At 36.7% G+C, this 20,418-nt stretch overlaps 1 protein-coding gene across 1 annotated transcript in view; it reads left to right on the plus strand.

Annotated features, from left to right (window-relative positions):
- Window positions 1-20,418, plus strand: part of ERC2 (ELKS/RAB6-interacting/CAST family member 2) — a 353,494-nt gene that overhangs the window by 12,196 nt on the left and 320,880 nt on the right. The window contains exon 3 of the mRNA XM_059480170.1: window positions 5,067-5,863. Coding sequence (XP_059336153.1) covers window positions 5,210-5,863 — 654 coding nt within the window. The 5' untranslated portion in view covers window positions 5,067-5,209. The remainder of the gene's footprint in view (window positions 1-5,066; window positions 5,864-20,418) is intronic.

Here is a 20,418-nt window from a genome sequence, read left to right on the forward strand (position 1 = left end):
TAGATGTGATGGTTCTGCCTTTGCTTGGCTGTAGAAGCCTTTTTTTTTTCATGTTCCATTTTCAGGTCTTTAGTATTTTACATAACATCAGAAAAATAAAATGAAACAAATTTGAAATTTCTCACCTTCCTTAGGTGTCTTAGAAACTTCAGGATACTTGTCACATGCAAGACTGTAGGAAATAATTGTTTTAATGGAAGTGTTAAAGATAAAACGTTAAGAATTGGAGTTTGAGCAACAGAGAAAAGTTATAAAATAATGGAGGTGTCAACTGGTGGAGTTTAAAGATTATTTATATTATTTAAAGCCTACTTCTAACTATTATGATGTTTTAAAACAATTACAATGTCTCAAACATTATAATAAAGAGTAAAATGCTTGGAAAGAAGTGCACCTTTCTTAAACACTAGGCTTATTTTAAGCCCATGAAACTTGTATAAAAGAGTTAAAAATTAATTGTTGACCCTTCACTTAAGTATATTTGAGAGTAATATGATTCACAGTCCTGATAATGGTTTCAGAGCTGCTTGCTTTTCAAGATTTTTAATATGTCATTTTGAGCAAATATTTCAATTGGTGGAGTTCTCTGATTGCATGACAAGTATTCATTGCTGTCACTGCACCTGACAGCTTTAGAATGCCTGACAGCTTTATTTTCCATATATGTCATTAGAGCCATATTAAGCAGCCACTCCTGCTTTTGCCTTCTTATTTTCTTCTGTGTGAGAGGGAAAGGAAAGGCCTGATGTGACCTGGTCCTGGGAGGTGTAAATGCCAGTTCCTCCATGTAGCACTGATGGGAGCTCAGGGACATGAGCAGCTCACAAGATTAAAACAGCCTTTGGAACGCACTTTATTTACAGATACATATGTGTAATTTTACAACAAGCTACAAGGGAGGGCAGAAATTAATGTCTGTTAGCTAGTAAAAAGAAATGTAGTGTGCAGACTGTAGTAAAACTTAAATTTACATAAGAAATGCAGATTCAGGACACTGTAAGGAACCTAAATGAAAATGTTGCTTTTGAAGTTGTCATATATGCTTTGTTTTTCAAACTCGTAAGGAATAGTAGAGTAGCAGGAAGAAGTGGATTATTTTCTTTTTTGTATTAAAAAAGGTCGGGGAGAAGAAGTTACTTGGTCAGCCTGGTAAGCAGGAAAAGAGAGTACTTTGTCCTTTTAATCGAAACAATGCTGATCTTGTACTAACACCATATAAAGAGCATTGTATTTATCTTTTTTTCCTTTACCTTATTAAAAGAAGACATGCCAGGCTGCCCACTCAGATTAACGAAGAAAGGTAGGCTCCTCTACAACAGATTGCAGTTTTTTGTATCTAGTTTATATCAGCTTGCTGCATTTTTTTCCCTTTACATCAGCACTGATAATAAAGAATGTGTGAAGAAAAGAATATTCTCTGCTGTGAGAATGTATTGTGCCACTATGAAAGCAGTAGAAAACATAGGTAAACCAAAAGAAAGTGGTAGAAATATTTCTGGCTCCTCGTCACTGCTTCTATTACACATGTGCTCCTGGTCTTCTGTGTACGGAGAGGTTGTGTTTTAAATGAGAGTATTTAAAAGATGCTGTCAAAATAAAGAAATTTTTTGCTAGGACAAGTTTTTATGGAACAGATTTTTTTTCTGTCAATGTCCTTCCTTTTGTGGTGCCTCAGAGTGCAGTCCTGGCAGAGAAAATATGAGCATTGTGTTCTACATCACCTTTTTATTTTTTTTTTCTTTCCTATTTTGCTTGTTTTGGTTTATATGTGGGGAATTGTATTGTACTAAACAGTTTTAGACAGTTTGGAATCAGATTGATAATTTCTGCATTTAACTGTCACTGTATATTGTTTGGGGAGGTTAACTCTACAGAAGAGGTTTCCTTAAAGCTTTTGGTACTTTTACAAATGTTTGAGCTCTTGGCTCAATGTTAATATTGGCAAGTAGTTGTGCAAAGCCATTAAGTATTTGGCTGATACCCAAACTTCCTGCTGACTAGGTGATTCAGGCCTCAGGAGGGGACACTAAAAGCCTAAATCATCCCTCAGCATGTAAGAGTGTGTAACCAGTGAAAATCAGAGCTTATGGGGTACTGTGGATACAGTATTGCAAGCAAACTCTGTAGTTATGTCCAATGTAGAAGCAAGGATTTGGAAACTAAATTGAGTGTGATCTTTTAGTAGCATCCACATCAGAATCCTATGCTCCAGGTTTCTCAAAAACAGGAAGCTAAAAGACAATTAAAGTGAGTTGTCATGGGTGACATGAGCCCGTGATGTTGCTGTGTGCAGACTGCAGGAGATCAGGTGGGGCAGGAATGTGGAGAAGGAGGCAAGCTGAAGTTCAAACAGGTGTTGGGGGCACTTTGGCATGAATGGTATCAGGTCTGCTGGGGTTTTCAAGGCTGGTGAGAACATGGGGCAGTGTCTAGTGCCTGCCCTCCTGCCCCCAGCTGAGAATGCATGCTTAATTTTCTGGATCCTAAAAGGATCCACATAAAATACAGTTTTGTTTGCAATGCAGAATAATAAACTCATAATTATAATGGCTAATTTTACATCATGTACATTAAAGGAATTTCTTTAAAATAAGAAAATACTGAGCCAAGCAGGTGAGCATCTGGATTTTTTTCTAGTAGTAATCTGATTTGGATTTTAAAACTCAACTCTTGTAGGAAAATGTGTGTAGTGGGTCTGCAGTCTGTCAATACCAGACTGAGTGAAGCTGGGTGATGTTTTTTCTCAGAGAAGGCTTTAGGGGGGATATGACCTTTGAGACTCCTTTGTCCTGGCTACTGCAACACCTACAGCTTTGGTAAAGAATTATTACTTGAAGGTATTAGTATTCCTTCCTCCTTGTCCAATTAAAATAGCAATATAAAATAAATTTACCTTTCAAAATAGAACTGTCTATATCTCACCTGTCCACTCTCAGTTCAGCTGGGATGGCTCTGTCAGCTGGTTTTGTGGGAAGATGGGATCTCTCCTCTCTCTTTTCTCCAGACAGTAGATGATCTCTGTGGGAATTGTTGAGGTCCTGAGGCTGGTATTGCTTCTTCATGTCTCCAGTTCCTGATGTGTTGAGACACACAGTAAATCTTCCTGAAGCTAGGAAGGCTCCATGTAGAAGCAGTAGAGAGCAGAAAATGATGTAGGTGCTTTTTCTCCCCTCTTTCATAAAGCAGTGGTGTCTGGCTTCTACTGTGTCTGAGACTTCCCAGCCATAAAGGAAGGCTCCTGTTTTATCCTTGAGAAGTACACACATTGAAAAGGCATGTTTTTGTGTGCTTGCCTTTTTCTGTGGTTGCAGGAAAGCCAGTCTGGATAATTCAGGTTGTAGAAGGAAACAAACTAAAGTTCTTAGGGTTTCTCCATTTTAATTTGTAAAGTCAGGATTTTCAGATTTTGGTCTGTGAGCTGTCCTTAGTAGCCTGTTAAAGTAAGAAGATCAAGCATATCATCAGTGTGTTTGTGTTCACAGCACAGAGGTCTCTATTTTGATTAGAATACTTCTAGGGAAAAAAAAAAGAAATTGAAAATGCTGTGGAGGTAATAACACTTGTTGGTGGGGTTTTTCTTCTCTTTTGCTGTTACTTTCAGAATTTTCCCAAGCTTATGGAAGTTACAATGTTCAATCAGCATTGGAACATTGTTTAAGAAGTTCAGTGAGAAGTTAGCCTGCCTTTGGATAGGGAATGAAGATCCTTTTTTCAGTAGGGCTCACTGGTAAGCACTGGAGTGCTAAGCAAGATAAGTGTTCTCTGATATGAGATGAGAACTTGCAAAAATTTACACGAGTTGAGAAAAGAGAGACCACAACTTAGAAGCTCTAAAAGGCAAAACAAATACCTAAAAATACATATCAGAGACAAACAGAAGGCTAAGTAACCTATTAAGTGACTCTAAGCAAGAAGTGTACTGATTTATCAGTCTGAAAAGGGAAAACAGCATGGACATGATATGAAATATTCTGTACCTCTGCTTCTGAGGATGAGCAAATTTATATCCAACCCCACCACCTGGCCATGTATCATATCTGCTGTATCTAAAAATATTTTATTGTGTGCAATTTAAATTGATACTGGCATTTCCTGCTAGCAGCATTTCTTTTTCACCACACCAGAGTGTAATGTTTTTTATGGAGTGTTTATTTTGTTTTGTTTGTGTTTTTTGTATTGAGTGAGCAAGAGGGTGGGGTGAATTCTGTCAATTCCGAAGATTTGTTGTTGCTTTTGCTCAGGATCTGCCAGGAGCCAGTGGAAGGAAAGTGATCTTCAGCTCTGGTCTCATGGGAGATTTGTCTATGAAGGAGCTGTGGAACTGTTTTAGGCAACCAGAAAGATACAGGGATGGATTTCTCGGAGGATTGATGAGTTGCTTGGCCAGAGGATGGCTGGCACTTGAGAATTAGAGGAATTGTTTTTTTTTAGTTGGTCAATATGTTGAAGTTGAGACAGCAGAAAAGCTGCACAGAGTCTTGTGGGGGAACAAGGTGTGGGTCATCTCTTGAAAGCTGCATGACAGCTGAAAAGAGGGGCAGATGTGGACAGTGAGGTTAAAATGCCAAAACTTGAAAAAGTAAATCAACAAGATTGCTTTATATCTCTGTGCCTTGGGAATGAATTCTGGAGGCTTTAAGAGGGTAGTTCTTTATGCCAATAATAAATATTTTTCTTTATATAAATTTCATATTGTCAGTCATTTAAATGACAAGGTAAGGTATGATATGTTATTGTATTGGGCCCATGTTGTTCATTCCAACTTAATTTCAAGCTGAAGCTTGTTAAACTTTCTAGTAAGAAAGAAATTATGTGTTTTATTTTGATTGAAATTAGTTTGAAAATGCATTTTTAACTAATTATCCTAAATATAAAATGTTTATAAAAATAGATATTATATATGTTATATATATATATAAATATATTAATATTATATATAAATATTTATAAAATAGATTTTAATTTTGTAGTTATTACTCTGGGAAGTTGTTTTTTCTGACATATAGTGATTACTTCTAAATTTATTTTCCAAAATGAAAACTTAATTTTATAATATTTTTTTTCAGGTCTGTCTTGGGAGGAAAACCAGATTTTGCCTACTGGAAGAATGCAGTGAAACTGCCAGTGTTTCTAGCCGGAATTCTTAATTGAACATCCAACTTTAGTGTTACTGGTTTCTTACTAAATAGTACCTCAAAGTAGAAGAGAAATGTATGGAAGTGCCAGAACAATCGGCAGTTTGGAGGGAAGTCCCTCCAGGTCCCCCCGCCTGCCGAGGTCGCCCCGGCTGGGCCACAGGAGAACCAGCAGCGGGGGAGGGGGGGCAGGGAAGACGCTGTCCATGGAGAACATCCAGTCCCTTAACGCGGCCTATGCAACATCTGGACCAATGTACCTGAGTGACCACGAGGGTGTAGCTTCTACTACTTTCCCAAAGGGCACAATGACTCTTGGAAGGGCTACAAATCGAGCTGTGTATGGTGGCCGAGTCACGGCCATGGGGAGCAGCCCCAATATCGCTTCTGCTGGACTGTCGCACACGGATGTCCTTTCTTACGCCGACCAGCACGGAGGGCTGACCGCATCCTCGCACCACCACCACCACCAGGTTCCTTCCATGCTGAGACAGGTTAGGGATAGCACCGTGATAGATCTGCAGGCTCAGCTGAAGGATCTACAGAGGGAGAATGACCTTCTCAGAAAAGAACTCGACATTAAGGACAGCAAGCTGGGGTCCTCTATGAACAGCATCAAAACTTTCTGGAGTCCTGAGCTAAAGAAAGAGAGAGTATTGAGGAAGGAAGAAGCAGCCAGAATGTCAGTTCTTAAAGAACAGATGAGAGTTTCCCATGAAGAAAATCAGGTAAGTAATTATGAAGGTTTCTTTGTGTTGATTTACAACAAGCACTTGATGTTTTGCTTTTGGTACCGTATTCAGTGCTGGCACAAGTTTGATGTTTTCCACAATAATTTTATGTCTTGGAATATCTGCTTCTCACTGCTAAACTGCAGGAAAGCACACTAATAAGAATCCAAATGCAGATTATAATTTCTTTCATGCAGCATCCCTTCACATTTTAGATGGATAAAACAATTGCTGTTACCCTTTCTTTTATGTTTGAAGTTTGCTCTAGGGTTTTTTTTTATTTTTGTCTAAATGTTGTCTTGGCAACATTTTCTGAAGAGGTAAATGAGCCCTTTTTGAAAAAGTGTAAATAAATATCCAGAGGCATATTTTGTTTAAGCTGTGCAGGGAGTTAACAGTGTTAAAGTTAAAAGAAGATAATCCTCATATTCAGCTTTCTGTAGTTCTGCATTACAGAATGAAGTTTTCAGTAACATTTCAGAGACCTGCATTGTAGTAAATGAGTATCTTGTAAATTTGTGTTTCAAATACTTTTATTCACATTGTAACATTATTTTCCTGAAGTTATAGAAAGATTCAAATATTTTAGTCTGAATGGATAAATCTGTGAAGTCATAATTTGAGTCTTTGCTATATCAAATATACAGCTACATATACAAAGCATATAAAACAGCAGCACAGAATAGATAAAAAAAAATCATCCTTCCTTTCTCCACACACTTTTTGGCTTCTGGTCTTATTTTAAAGCTGCTCCTTTTTAGACCATCTGTTAACTTTATCCAGACAAAAACACAGTCCTGTGTTTCTCTCACTTCCAGATTCCAAATCTAAACTTCTTTGCTGGCAGGCAGCAACAACTGAGATTTTTAATTTACTTCCAAGTTTGTGATCAGTTAGAGCTTCTCAGCAAACTTTCCACCTTTAGGCATGTCATGAACCTAAATATCTATAGAGCTGGCAAGTCTCTTACCAGTTACTTCAGTGGGAAACTGAAGTAGGAAACGGGCTGGGTTGTCACCAGGAATTCAGTGCAGTGAATTAATTTATTACTGTCTTGTATAACTTTTTGTATCCAGACTGACAATAGTAGTTGCTGATTATTTATTTATAGCAGACACACTAGGATGCTGCTAGAACCAATATTAACAAAAAAATGCATGGTGGAGGTTCTGTTTTTGAAAAACTTTGTTGGTTAGATACTTTAATGGTGGTAGTTGGTATCACCTTAAAGGCAGAATTCTCCTAATAGACTCTGTTTCTTGTGGAAATGTCACATTAATATCTTATACTGACTTTTGGAATTTGAATCTGGTGTTTAGAGACTTTGTCACACACCAGTGACAATTCTGTTTTGGTTTTCCCCCCTAAAGTCTATTTAATAGATAATAAAATAATCTTTGCTTATCTTGAGGGAAAGTAATTTAGTAACTCAGTTATGAGTTCATTCATGTTGTATCTTTTTGACAACCACTTAATTTCTTGTAACAGCAAACCTGACAAAAGCAATGTGTTTTGCTCTATGTGTATATTTAACATGAGTCCTCCCTCTCTAATGCACAGAGGTTGGGTAGCTCTATTCCATTGCTGAGTGTCCAGACATTCACAGGAGAGGCCAAGGACACAGTGGTATCCCCAGAGAGTGCTCCTTGTGATCCAGCTGCTGTTTCTTTGTGCTTCTTAACTCAGTGAACTTTAAATTCAGCCAGTTTCTTTTGGACCTGTTTAAAATGCCAGTGTTTACAGGCTCTTAGAGCCTAACATACCTGTGAGGAACCACTGTTTGCATTTGGTTTTTCACTAGACTTTGGCTGCTTTTGCAAGGATTTCCTGCTCCTTGTACTGAAAGAAGCAATAAAGAATTGATGTCTGGTGCCAGTCTCAGTGCCACTTAGGACTTTACAGTGCCATCATCACATCCCTCCCTCAGCTCTTTTCCAGGCAGCAGCATCTTACCATGTGTGATAATTCCTTGTGAAACAGTAACATGATGTTTTGCAGACCTGTTAAATGTTTGGGATTTTTTTTTTTCAGGCAAGGGGGACCAAAACATCTTATGTTTTTGATAAGGTGTAAAATGAGTGGTGTTGATGTTGTAGTGTTTGCCTTTTTATTCTGTATTTCTCTCACAGACATTCTCAACAATTAGTTTGTTCCTTTCAGTTTTGGATGCCTTTAATTTTGCTGCTACTGAGTACTAAGCTAATATCTTAATGGAAATATTTATCATACCTAAAAAATACCTCACCATTCATTCTGACCAGTTCAGATCCCAGCTTGTTATGCTTAAAGGTAGGATTATTTTAACTTGTGTGCCACTTTTATCCCCCTGAATTTCATCTGCCGGCCCCTGACTATTTGCTTAGTCTTATAAAATTCTTCTTTGCAGTTGGCTTTTGTGTTTACTGCCATGAATAACCAAATACCATGAGGAAAATCAGTTGTCTTACTGATCACCCTGTTCTTTGGGCGGCTCAGAAGTGTCAGTCAGCACAAAGCACAGCCACAGGTCCCAGCAAAACTCCAGGGGTCTTCTGCTGGTTTTAGGAGTCAACCAGGTGTTTCTGCTATTTCCTCTCTTGTAATCAAGTATTTGTATATAAAAGTACCCATTCTCTTATGTAGTTGCTGTTTTCTTGTAAGCATTTGGAGAGGAGCTTTTCCCAAGGAGTGGCTTTGGAAGCCCAAGCTGGCTGTGTCAGCTTGTCACTCTCATTCAGGAGGCTATTGATTCTTGCAAACAACTGATTTAAATTAGAATCATCAAAAAGCTGTAATTTTAAAGAACAAAAAAGGTGATGTGCTCTATCACATCTATCCTAAAAGTGTTCAGTCTGTCCTTGTGTGTCTGAGGTTTACTGGCTTATAAAACTTGCTTGAAAAAGGAGTTGTTTCACACTGAAACACTAAAAAGTGTTTTCACATTGGCTGTCCATGATGGAAGTGACCCTGCCTGAATTTCTGGGTCTCCTAGCAGAGTTTGTGAGCTCCTTCCAGGAGACTGGAGAAGGGCAAGTCTGCCTGCCAAAAAAGAAGTGAAATGAGAGAATGAGCAAAATGTTTCATATTTTTATAGTGGTTTCTGAAAAAGTATTGCAAAACCCAAAGAATTATTTTTAAGCTGTATTTTTAAAAATAAGCTATTTCTAAATATAGAGATGGGAAAATTGGAACTTAAACCAGCACCCAATATGGATTTATCAAAAATGATGTCAAAGACATCTGATTTTTCTTGGATGACAGGAAAACACACCTTATGCATAATGGAAAAACAGGAACAACATAGTGATGTTAAGAAAACATTGTCTCCAAAGCTTTCCCTTTAGTGAGTTGGTGGGAAGCATATGACAGGAAATTGCTACTACATGGTAAAGTGTTTGATTGGAAGCCTGTGTCAAAGGGTAATTATCAGTGATTCATGGTGGAATTGGAAAGGTTTCCAGCAGGATCTGGTAGGGATTTGTCCTGTGCTTGAGGCTTTCATCAGTGTCCTAAAGGATGGATGTGTTATGCATCCAAATAATGGCAAGATTGGGAAGGCTTAAAACCATCCTGGAAAGTAGCATTATAAATGAAAATAAATTTGCCAAATAAATGAATTAGTTTGAAATGGTAGGATCTGTTTCAACAGGAAAATTGATAAAATTAAACCTTTTGGAAGCTAAAGGGGATCCATGAGGAAGTTGATGGACAGCAACTTGGACATTGCTGTTTTTCTTTTGAAAATTGTTATATTTCTGAAAGTGTATGCTTTCAGCACCTGTACTTTTATATCATAGCCCACATTTAGTTGGCTTTTGTTATTCATGTTCTTTGTGATATTTTTTCACAACATAACTGGAATTATTTTATATATGTGCATGCATATTTTATACATAGGGGCAGAAAGTACTCTACATGTTTTTAACTATTTTAAGTAATTCTTCATCTTGGAGTTATCCATTTACAATGTCTCAAACAGAGATTTTGCTTTTTTTCCCCTAGGTAGGTAGTTATTCTCTCTAATCTGGCTTGATGAGAAGCTTCTAATTGTGTGTAATGTACAGGAGAGTGAGTGTGGAAGGTTTCAGTGGACAGCAAAAGGCCATGAGCTGGGAAGTGCTGGGAAGACAAAAGACATTAATCAGCAATATTCATTTCCAAGGTTGTTGCCTGCAAAGAGGGAAAACTAATTTATTGCTTTGGATTAGCTGCTTCTAATACAATACATTAATGTTTATCTGTTTATATGCTGCTTTTATGGCATTGCAAAAAGTGAATCGCTGTGATATTTCTTAAAATGCATATTAAGTCCTATTGCACAAAATAAGCCACTTTTACTTACTTAAAAATGTACTTATTTAATACGTAATTAATGCGAAATGGACGCTGTGTGCCATGAACAGTGGCTCATTTACAGGCATGGCATGGTTATGTTGGAAATAAATGGGTGAGTGTGATCCTTTTTTCCCTTAAAAAAACCCCAGGTAATTTTAATTGACTTAATGTGTTCTTTGAGAACACATTACAGATTTTGATCTTTTGAAGTTTAGTTCCTATCCTGATACTGCAGGAATTTACTTCAGATTAATGAGATGGAGAGAAGAAAAAAGGATAGTGAGCAGTTCCTCTGAGGTTTGTAGTTCTGAATAAAAAATTTTCTTGAAATAGTTTCTCCAAGTAACTTTTGTCCATCTGTCGCAATGTGAATAACTCAGATGCTGCAATTAGCAGAATAGAGCTGATAAAATAATCAGTACAGAAGGGAATGTGTATTCATGAATTTAGAACTGTGAGTAGCTACTCAATGTTATTTCACAATGTGCTCTTCATTTTCACTTTGATTCATGACAAGAATCTAAAAAGAACAATAAGAGAAAATATACTGACAAATATTCTGAAACGGCGTTTCCCGTCTTTGTACTAATTAAAATATCTTCCTAATAAAATATTGATTAGGCTAAGGTATAAATTATTAAAAAATTATTTTTTCATATTTTGTTTATGGTCTTTGAAATTCTTCTAGGTTGATTGTAGTGGAATACACAGGCAGTTGCCAGCACTTGGGTATTTAGTGTGAGTTTATAGATGGGCATTGCCTTCCTTAATGGGTGAAAGTATGCACTTGATTACTGGTTGGAAAGGACTTTTCATTGTTTGTTAATACCACTTGTGGTCAGAGGAGGATTTTTTGGGTACAAATATTTTTCAGCCCATCTTATTGTGTAAATGTCTAAAACAACAGGGATTTTGAAGCTTATTGTGAATATTAATGAAGTTCAATGGTTATACAACTCAAAGCTAGGAATCTGAGGACTGGAAATGTTGTGCTTGTGGTTTACCATACTACCTGAGGTATGTTTTCATATGAATACTCTTAAAAAGAAATTGGCTGTGTTTTTACTAAATGAGTCTCTTCAAAAAAAAAAAAATACTTCCAACATCAAATTTTAATATAGTATTTACAGCCAGTGAAAGCTTCTTAAGGTGTTTTAGGGTGATTCTGTAAAGCCAGTAGGTTCATCACACCCATTCACCTTGTTTTCTGTTTTTCACTGTACTGTTGTTTACTGCTTTCTTCTGCTTTTTAAAAAATATTTGTTTTGACCTGCATGCATACTTGTTGATTTTAACTTTATTTTGCATGTTTCCACTGTTTTCTTCATGTAAACTCATGTACATTGATGGCAATTTAGGTAAGTGCAAAATATTCTTCTTTACTTTGTTTATAGAATGCAGGAAAGTGCTTAAGCATTTAACCACATGGAACAGATCAAATGGTCATTATCTGAATAGCAAAGAAGAATGAAATCAGTGGGTTTTTTAATAATATTCCCAATAATAATGGCTGTGAAATGGGAAGAGGCTGAAACAGCAGGACTGTTCTGCTGAGGAGGGGTGGTGTGTAGTGGGTGAGGAACAGTGAATAAGCTGGGCCTGAAGGGTGTGTGTTGCCTTCTGTTGTTACTGATGAGGAGCAAAGGCTCCTGCCTCTGGTGGTGAGCAGAATTTCATAAGGAGGGAGCCATGATACTACAGGTAAACAAGGAAATTTTGATGGAGTAATAACCTGAAAGTGCTTGAGGGTGAATGAGGGAATTTAGTTACTTTTAACCTTTTGTCTCAAAAAGTTTGGTAAGTATTGAGCTAGAAAAATGAATAATAGGAATGTGACTCTGTAACCTGAAGCTTTTTGGTGCTATTCCGGTTTAGGTAGTAGTATTCATGTATACATTAAAAAATAGAAACTGATAGCTTAAACTGTATGAAAAGTGTATCACATGTTAGTGGTAAATTGGAAAGGATAGTAATAATAAGTTAGACCCTTTGGGGCATTTTTGAGGCATAAAGAGATCTGAGGAAAGTAGTTTTTGGTTTTGTTCTGTTGTCCCAGTATTTCAAAAGAGATAAGGATCATGAATTGTAGTCTTTAGAATGCACTGTGTGTAGCTGTCAACTGAAAGAGTACAGTTTTATTTAGAACAGGAAAGAAGTAATGAAAAAAAAGTAATTTCTTTCTCATTTTACATTTTTAGTCTTTATTAGTAAAGTTTCAGATGTTTTCCTTCCTTTGGTCCTTTATCTTGTGTTTTCTGATGGTTATCCCCAAATAATCTAACAGGCAATTGATAATGCCACACTCAATTAGCCTGCAGTACAGAACTCCTCCTCTGGGCTGCTTCTGAGAAACACAACCCTTTTGGCTGTGCTGCAAAGCATTATATTTATTTATTTTATATATGCATACAATTTAGAGATAAACTTGCCTGACACTTCCTAACCTTTCTCTTTTCTGTTATATTCCTGAATTCATAAGATGCATTTCAGATTGTTGTCAGGGTATGGGCAGCGTTGTGATGGTGACTTAACCTGCTGGTCATTGATTCAATTTTCGCCTGAGTTTTTGCATGTCTGGGAGTTCTGCTTGGTCAGTGCCATGCAGGGTCAGATTTGGGCTGTTTGTCATTTCCTCTGTTGAAGGTGTCTGGCATTCCTGACTATGGAGCTGTGTATTCCCTGGTGCTAGTGAGTCACTTGCTAAAGCTGTCAGCTGCAAGATAATATTTGTTACTTGATTTTATTGCTGGAGTGTCTGTCAGCTGAGGTGGTAAAGAAACCAGGATTCAGGAACCCTTGGCATATTTTATAAGGAATAACTTTGGTTCAAGTTGGATTGCTTGTGGCAGTAGCAAATAAGTCTTTTGAATCTACTAATTTTAGAATATTTGGCTTGTGGGATGGGGAAAATATTTAGTTTCTGAATTTCCTTAAGCATCTGCCACAGGATAGTTATTGCTATTACTCTTGGTGTTGGAAGATGACAAAAAAGCTAATGAAACATATGTTAAAAGAAAGCAGTAGATTTCATGTAAATATTCTTTGTGCCCTGAAGGAAAAGGAATAAATGATGAATTTGCCTAAAGGAACATCACTGAGGCAAATCACTGTGAATATTTCAGTGTTAGAGATGCAGAGAATGCTAAGGTCTTGTAAGGTCTGTGTTCCATTCTCATCTATAATTAATGAGAGGGTGGGGCCTCATCACAGCCATTGCTGTAGCAGAAAAGCCAAGGTCAGCAGAACCTTCAGGAAAAGCACAAACACACGTTGGGGTGCAGCTTCAGAGCAGCAGCAAACCCTAAAACAAGGCCTGCTTTTTGAACTCACTCAAGTTCCCATTTAATTGACTACAGCATTAATTGCGTACAGGCCAAGTCTCACTGTAAAAGCCTGCACTTAAATTGAGAGAATCACAGGAAGAGGCAGGGAGCTGTGCTTCGAAAATTAGATCTTTTCTCTGTATTTTGATTTCAGCTGTGTAAAAGGACATAGCTTTTGCAATGTGTAGGTAGAAAGGCTGAAAGAATAGTCCTGTCAGTGTGAACTTTTTCTTGTGTCTGACATGAACTTCCCGGTACCTAGTTAACTGGTAGAGCATAATAATAGTCTTAACTAATTCTGTGAAAAAATGCCTGAATATTGTGGTATAATATTTGCATACTCTGGAAGGTGGAGATAACTAGTGGGTTATATTAAATCATGATGAGCTAAAGCATAAATAAAATGTGTCAATCCAAACTTGAAGAATTAAGCTTGCAATCAACATGTCTGTAATAAAAGCCTGCTGCTCTATTCAGGTGTATATGTAATTATGTACATGTGTAGATTAAGAAATCATACATAAGTTGTGATAATCAGACTGTTTTACATTCAATGGTCACTAAATTTCTTACCTGAGTGACAGAAACTAAGCTGCATCTTGAGGGAAATCAAAATTCCCAATTACCCTTTATTTGGAAGCCAGAATTCTTTCTGCATCATTCTGAAAATGTACCTTTTTGTCAGCACAGTTCTCTGGGCTATGGAGTATGTGCTACCTATTGAAAAATTGAGGTTTATAGTGAGCTTGATGTGAACATGAATACATTTAGGTACATATTATATTGTCTTATCTGTTTAAATATATATATATTGTGAAAAATCCAAAGTAAACGCACAACTTTTAATGTTTCTGATAATTAACATTGTAATGAAAATTACAATAATACTCCTGGAATGATACTACAATACTCTGGAAATCTGAAGTTCTTCCTAAAAGATTTGTTTTCAGAAGAACATTGGGTTGTATGCTGGTGTAAGTTTTGCTAGTAAGAGTGATTTGGCATGTTTCTTCATTGCTGGTTAACAACCACTGCTTCCTATGTCACTTTCTATAGATAAAATTTATTTTAGTTTTATATTATTATTTTAGTATATTTATTTTTCTATTTCTAATGTAACTTGTACATTCTTAATTTGGTTGAAATAAGGGAATGAGTGAGCTGCATAATTGTGTATGAACGATCTGGTACTTTCCTTACACTTCAGAGATATTTTTGTCTTCATGTTCCCTGGTGCAGTAAAGGAAGGAAAGAGAGAGCTAAGGAGTAGAAAACACAGAATTTGCTGAAGAAGGCAAAACCAGGCATTCTTCATCCTGTTCAGGCATCTCATCCCCTGAAGAGGGAGAACTGTCAGACTGAGAATTTGAGCAATTAGATGAGGACACTTGTGATAGACTTTTCCAGCTGAATGCACTGCACTGTCCTGGCTGCAGGACTGCAGAATTAACAAGCATGCCAGTCAGGCAAACTCCAAGGAAAAGTATTTGTGAGTAACATTTTACAGAAGAGATTTTTTTTCTTAAAGACCTATATAGATGTAACAATAAAACATGAATTGAAGGCAGCAGTGATCCCATGTTAAATAGGGTGAGGCTGTTATCCAGTTCAGGTCTTGTATAAAGCATTGCCTCTCTGTGCCTTGGTGGCTAAACATAGAATCAAGTATTAGAGGAGAGGTTATGCAGATTTACAAGAAAATGAAATCATCGTTAGGAATACATTTCTCCTGCTTGTTTCATCTGGAGGGTCTCCTTTTTTACGAGTCACAGCGGTCTCAGAAGAAAGTGGTAACTTGATCCAGTTGGAAACTTTATTTGAAAACCAAATTTTGTTCCCAAGTTTTTCTAGGTGTTCATTTCCCACCTATGTCCAGTTGAATAGTTACCAAACATGTGAGGTAGAATCTGCTCTTTATTTGATAGTCCAAAAGCTTAGTTCAAGATAATTTGGAGATAAAATAGATTAAAAAATTAGTGCCATTAACTAATTGAAATATTAATGTAAATATTTTATGGCAAATTTTGTTACAGTGTTGCATTATTAATATTTCAGGTATTTAACATATCTTAATTAAAAGCCAGTTGAAAAAGTAGAGTAGTTTGGATATAGGAAGACACCTTTGCTTCTTACTAAATTGGTCCCAACTTCTAGAATTATTTTTTGCAGGTGCCTTTCCCCCATCTTTCTCCCCATCATTTCCAAAATCACTTTATTTCTGTGCCAGCCAGCAATTGTTCACGTTCTTCTGCTTTTTTTCTTAAGTCAGTGTCACAGTTGGGGTACTGCAGGTGTTTCACACTTGCATTGCTGCTTCGTGACACTGTTGGACACTGATGATGTTGTGAGTGCAGTGACCAACACAATTTGCCATTGTCTTACTCTCTCTTTGGCAGGTCAGGAGTGTGTTTTAGCTCTAATTGTGTGTTTGGTTTTTGCCCTGGACACTTTATTTTCAGATGTCCATAAGTATATTTTTTAAATTCTATCTTTATATAATCTAATAGGGTGTGGTGTTTTTTTCCAGTGTCTTACTTAAGATCAGTCTTTTCCTACTACTGTAGAAATATGCTGTCTTTTTTGGGTTTTTTGTTGTTTTTTTTTTTCCTAATCCTGGCTTAATAGTGTCTGCAACAAACTTCACCTTTCAAGACCTACTTTCATCATACATTTTTTTGTAGAATTAAATAATCATCTGTTTTTAATAATAATCTTAACAGATGAGGAATTCTAAAATGTGCAAAAACAAACAGTTTTTACTGCAAAAACTATGGTAACTCTATTTTGCTATGAATTTCCTTTCATTTTATTGATTAACTTATTTTTGCCAGATGGTAGGAAATTCAGGGAAACACATAATGAGTTTTGCTGCTGTTTTTGTTTTTAATTCAGCTCACAAAAGGCTACTGGCAGGATTATGTGTGATTAAGAAGAGTGAGTCAATTTGTATAAACTCCTTATTTATACCATTTACACATCTTGCACATTCAGTGTTATTGCCGTCTCCTCTGTTATGCTGTTCAGCTTTGACTATGCATTTTCTTTGACTCTTAAATTGAAAGTCTGCTGTGTCTTCAGGTAGTAATTCTTTAGGACAGAGTGGCTATTCACCTCCTTTTCCCAAATTCAAAAGTAACTCTTTGCTCTTCATCAGTGCTCTGCATTGTGTGATCATTAAAAGCAGTGCTCCCTTCTGTTTCACTGTAGCAGGCATCACCCACGTGTGAGAGGATGAAAAGCTCAGATGTGAGGAGGCAGGAGGAAAGGCAATGTTCCCTGTTCCCCAGAGTTTGTCCTTCCCTTTTCCCATGCTGCCTTCCCAGCAGTGAGGCCGTGGAGGGAAGGGCTGTGCTGCAGGACCTGCAGTTGAACTGAAACTCGCTGTCAGCTGGGACCATGCATGTGAGCACAAGGGAAGAGTTTGGAGATATTGCTAAACCCATTATAAAATGGGTTCATCCTGCTCGCTTCACAGTTCAGGGAAGAGGAACATCCTGATAGCCTGCAACAAGTTCTTCTGAGTGAATTTACTTTCTCTAATAAATGAATAAGGGAAAATAGATAATAACAGTTCAAGCTGTTGAACTTGCCACTACAGTGTGAGTTTCTAGATGTACACAGGTGATTCAAGTACTCAATCAAACAGCAGGTTTTTGGACAACAAAAACTTCAAACTTGAAGTTGTTAAGCTGTAGATGAGGGAAAAATTTTTGGTGCAAAATCTGGAAAGAATAAGCCACTCTTAAAACCAATAAAAAAGCAAGACCCCACCAACAGTCCAAAAGAGAACTGTTACATAAAATAACAATGGCTTGAAATGTTCCTTTATTTAAAGCACTAAGAAGCGCACTTGTGAAAAGACTCCAAGCAGAATGATCAGATAAACTCTGAAATTATTCTGAAAGTGTGAAACCTAATGCTTTAGCTGAGAAGCAAGAAAACCAAATCAAACCAGATAAAGAAGTAGTTTCTTTTTCAGATTGAGAGGTGATTCTGTCTTTGGGGGTGAACTGCATTTCTTACAGCTCTTACAGGAGAACAGGGAAGGTGAATATTCTCATGTCACCTGCAAAGGCAAGCAATGAACTTCAGATCAATACCTTTGCAACTGTTGGATACCTAAAACCAGTGCAGACCAATATACAGTTAAAGGATTTCATAATTTAGAATGGTTAATGTAACTAACAGGTTATTTTATAAAGTCACTTGCTTTTGCTTTTCTGTTAAATGTTAGGACTTGATTGGTTTTGTGCCAATATGTGTCACAACTCCTGCTACTCTGTAGTTAAAGCATGGGATAAATTACAAGTTCAGGTTGTTTCAGAGAGGAAATTTCCTATAATATCAAATATAGATTAAGCTTTATTTCAAATAAGATACTAATATTTTTTGCACTTCAAGGAATTACATTGAAATATCTTCTAGGAACACATGTAAAATAGCTGAAAGAAGAAAGGCAGGAATTCAGAAGAACCCAGCAGTAGCTTTGACAATTTGCATTGTAATGCTCAACAAATGTAGTAGCACTTTTCATAGTTTGCCAGGGTAGGGAACTGTACACACTTCTGCACTTGACCATTCCAGGCTGCCAGATAAGAATATGAAGGAAAACAGAGCAAATTGTGATAAATGCTAGAAAGAATAAATATACATGTGCACATTTGCTGCATTGATATTTTTAAATTCTGCCTGTGCATAAGCTACACTGTTGAACTTTACATTTTAAAATGATAATTCTTGTATATGAAGTAACTCTCCTGATCTGTCTCTGTTGTTGAGATGTTAGAGCTTTTTCTTTTAATGCCTTTCCATTTTCTGCTGTTTTTCTTGTGGATTCTTTTGCTTCAGCAGTTTACTCTTTTAATCTAACTACCTAGTATCTAAGTAATGAAATAAGTGAATCTGAACACAGTCTCATGAATTTGGTAGAGCTATTCTGGTTTAGTTTTCAATTTCCTTTAAGGTGGGCAAAACCTGAATGACACAGCAAAGAAAGAGGCCTTAGCAACTTTTCCTGTTGGAAGTGGAGTGTTCAGTTCTTTGTACAGAATCTTTAAAATAATTTAGCTGTTCTGTGCTGAGTATTTAAGGAATAAATGCTTTAGAAGTGTCTGTATTTGAGAAGTAAATTGTGGAGATTTAATTGCAGAAACAAAAACTCCTGTACAGCAGCTGATGGAGTTCATGCTCTGTCCTGTCTGGGCATCTGGAAATACTCACTGGATAAATACATTCTTTTTTGGATTTAGCCTCTTGGATCTAGTGTAAAACTTGATGTTCAGAAACCCCATTGGCAAAGGTTTCATAGCATCCAAACATGTGAATTTAATTCCTGAATTGCTTTTGAATATGGATCTCTGCCATCAAATAACTTAATTTGCCTTCGTCAATCACAAAAAAGTATTTTTATACTTTAGTGACTGAGGCTTTGATTTTTCTGGTGTGAAATATCATAGCAGCTTTCCATCAGCTCAGACTGGTTCTCACAATTTTAGTTGTGTGGTTTCTTGCTGTGCTGTAAGGGATTTCATGATTAAATCTTACTAAAACTGAGCCCAAATCTGACCTTTAAGACTACTGTAGGTTTTACTAAATAAATATTGTCACTAATCTTTTGCTAATATTATCCTGTATTGAAATTTCTCTTTATAGTAATTGGTTACTAAAATATAAACTGGGAAGTTTCATATCAGTAGGACATCAGAACAGTGATTATGCCTAAGGGGATACAGGAAAGGCTTTCTTTTTGTTCTATCAGATTCCTTGATGTGAATTTAATTTGCTGGGTTTTTTTGCCCCCCACTTGTAATTGATGATCTGGAATCTGCAGAGTAATATTCTAAGTGGAGACTATCTTTTCTATGCTCCTGGTATACCTTGACTAACTTGTCAGATATTCCTGAGCATAAGTAGCTTTTCCCTTGATAATAGAATTATTATGAATAAAAAAAATGCACAAATGTCTGGAATAGGTGCTGGCACCTATCACATTGTGACTAGCATGTGGGATGCCTTTTCACTGTCCTTGAAGCATCTCTGTGATTTTCATGGCGAGCCCCTCTTTTTTAAGCTGAAATGTGAATATGTTTAAGACTGAGTGACATTATTTGCAATGAAGTGGACCAATGTAATAAGAGATTTCTTCTGACACTTCTCAGAGTACCATAGAAGTATGAAAGCACTTTACAGAAGTCCATTTATTGAAATCCAGTTTTACCTTGACTCGTACGTCTCTGTACTGTTCTTTGCTTCCATTAGATGGTTGGTAGCCTTTGGCAATTCCAGCATCCTTCTTTGTGAGACTAAAAATATCTTGACACACAAAAGTCCTTACAAGACTGACTGCTTCCCCTGTACTGGGAAACTAGCAGTCTCAGGGACTTGGGTTTTTTCTTTGTTTTTGTTTGATTCCCCCCACCTTGTGTGGCTTATCTCTTTTATTCCATAAACTGTTATGAGATGGAAGAACTTTTATTGAAACTTCCAAGGTTTTCAAGTTTTGTGCAAGAGTGCTTCATAGTATTTTTAGAAGTTGCAAATTTTCCTGAGAACTTTGAATTAATGAACTAAAGCAAAATCTTAAAACTTAGAGCTGTTAGTATTTTCTGGCTCTTAATATAACAGGAAAGGATTAGAAACTTTTTTTGTTAGTACACCTTTCTAACTGTGCACAAAGCAATAGAGCTTTACACACAAAAAGAATAAACTAACATAACGAATTAAAAAAACCAGGAGAAACAGAAATTGTCTGTATTCACATGCAGTATATCCATCAATAGCATAACTGGAAAATGTAGAACTCTTTTTGAAGCACAGCCAAAATGTTTTTTATAAAAAACTCACCAACCACTTGTAGGGAGAATGAAAAAGAGAAATTTCTTGGCCTGCTTCATGGAAGAGGCTGAAATAGTAAAG

Source organism: Ammospiza nelsoni, chromosome 11 (assembly GCF_027579445.1).
Source record: "Ammospiza nelsoni isolate bAmmNel1 chromosome 11, bAmmNel1.pri, whole genome shotgun sequence".
Taxonomy (NCBI): Eukaryota; Metazoa; Chordata; class Aves; order Passeriformes; family Passerellidae; genus Ammospiza; species Ammospiza nelsoni.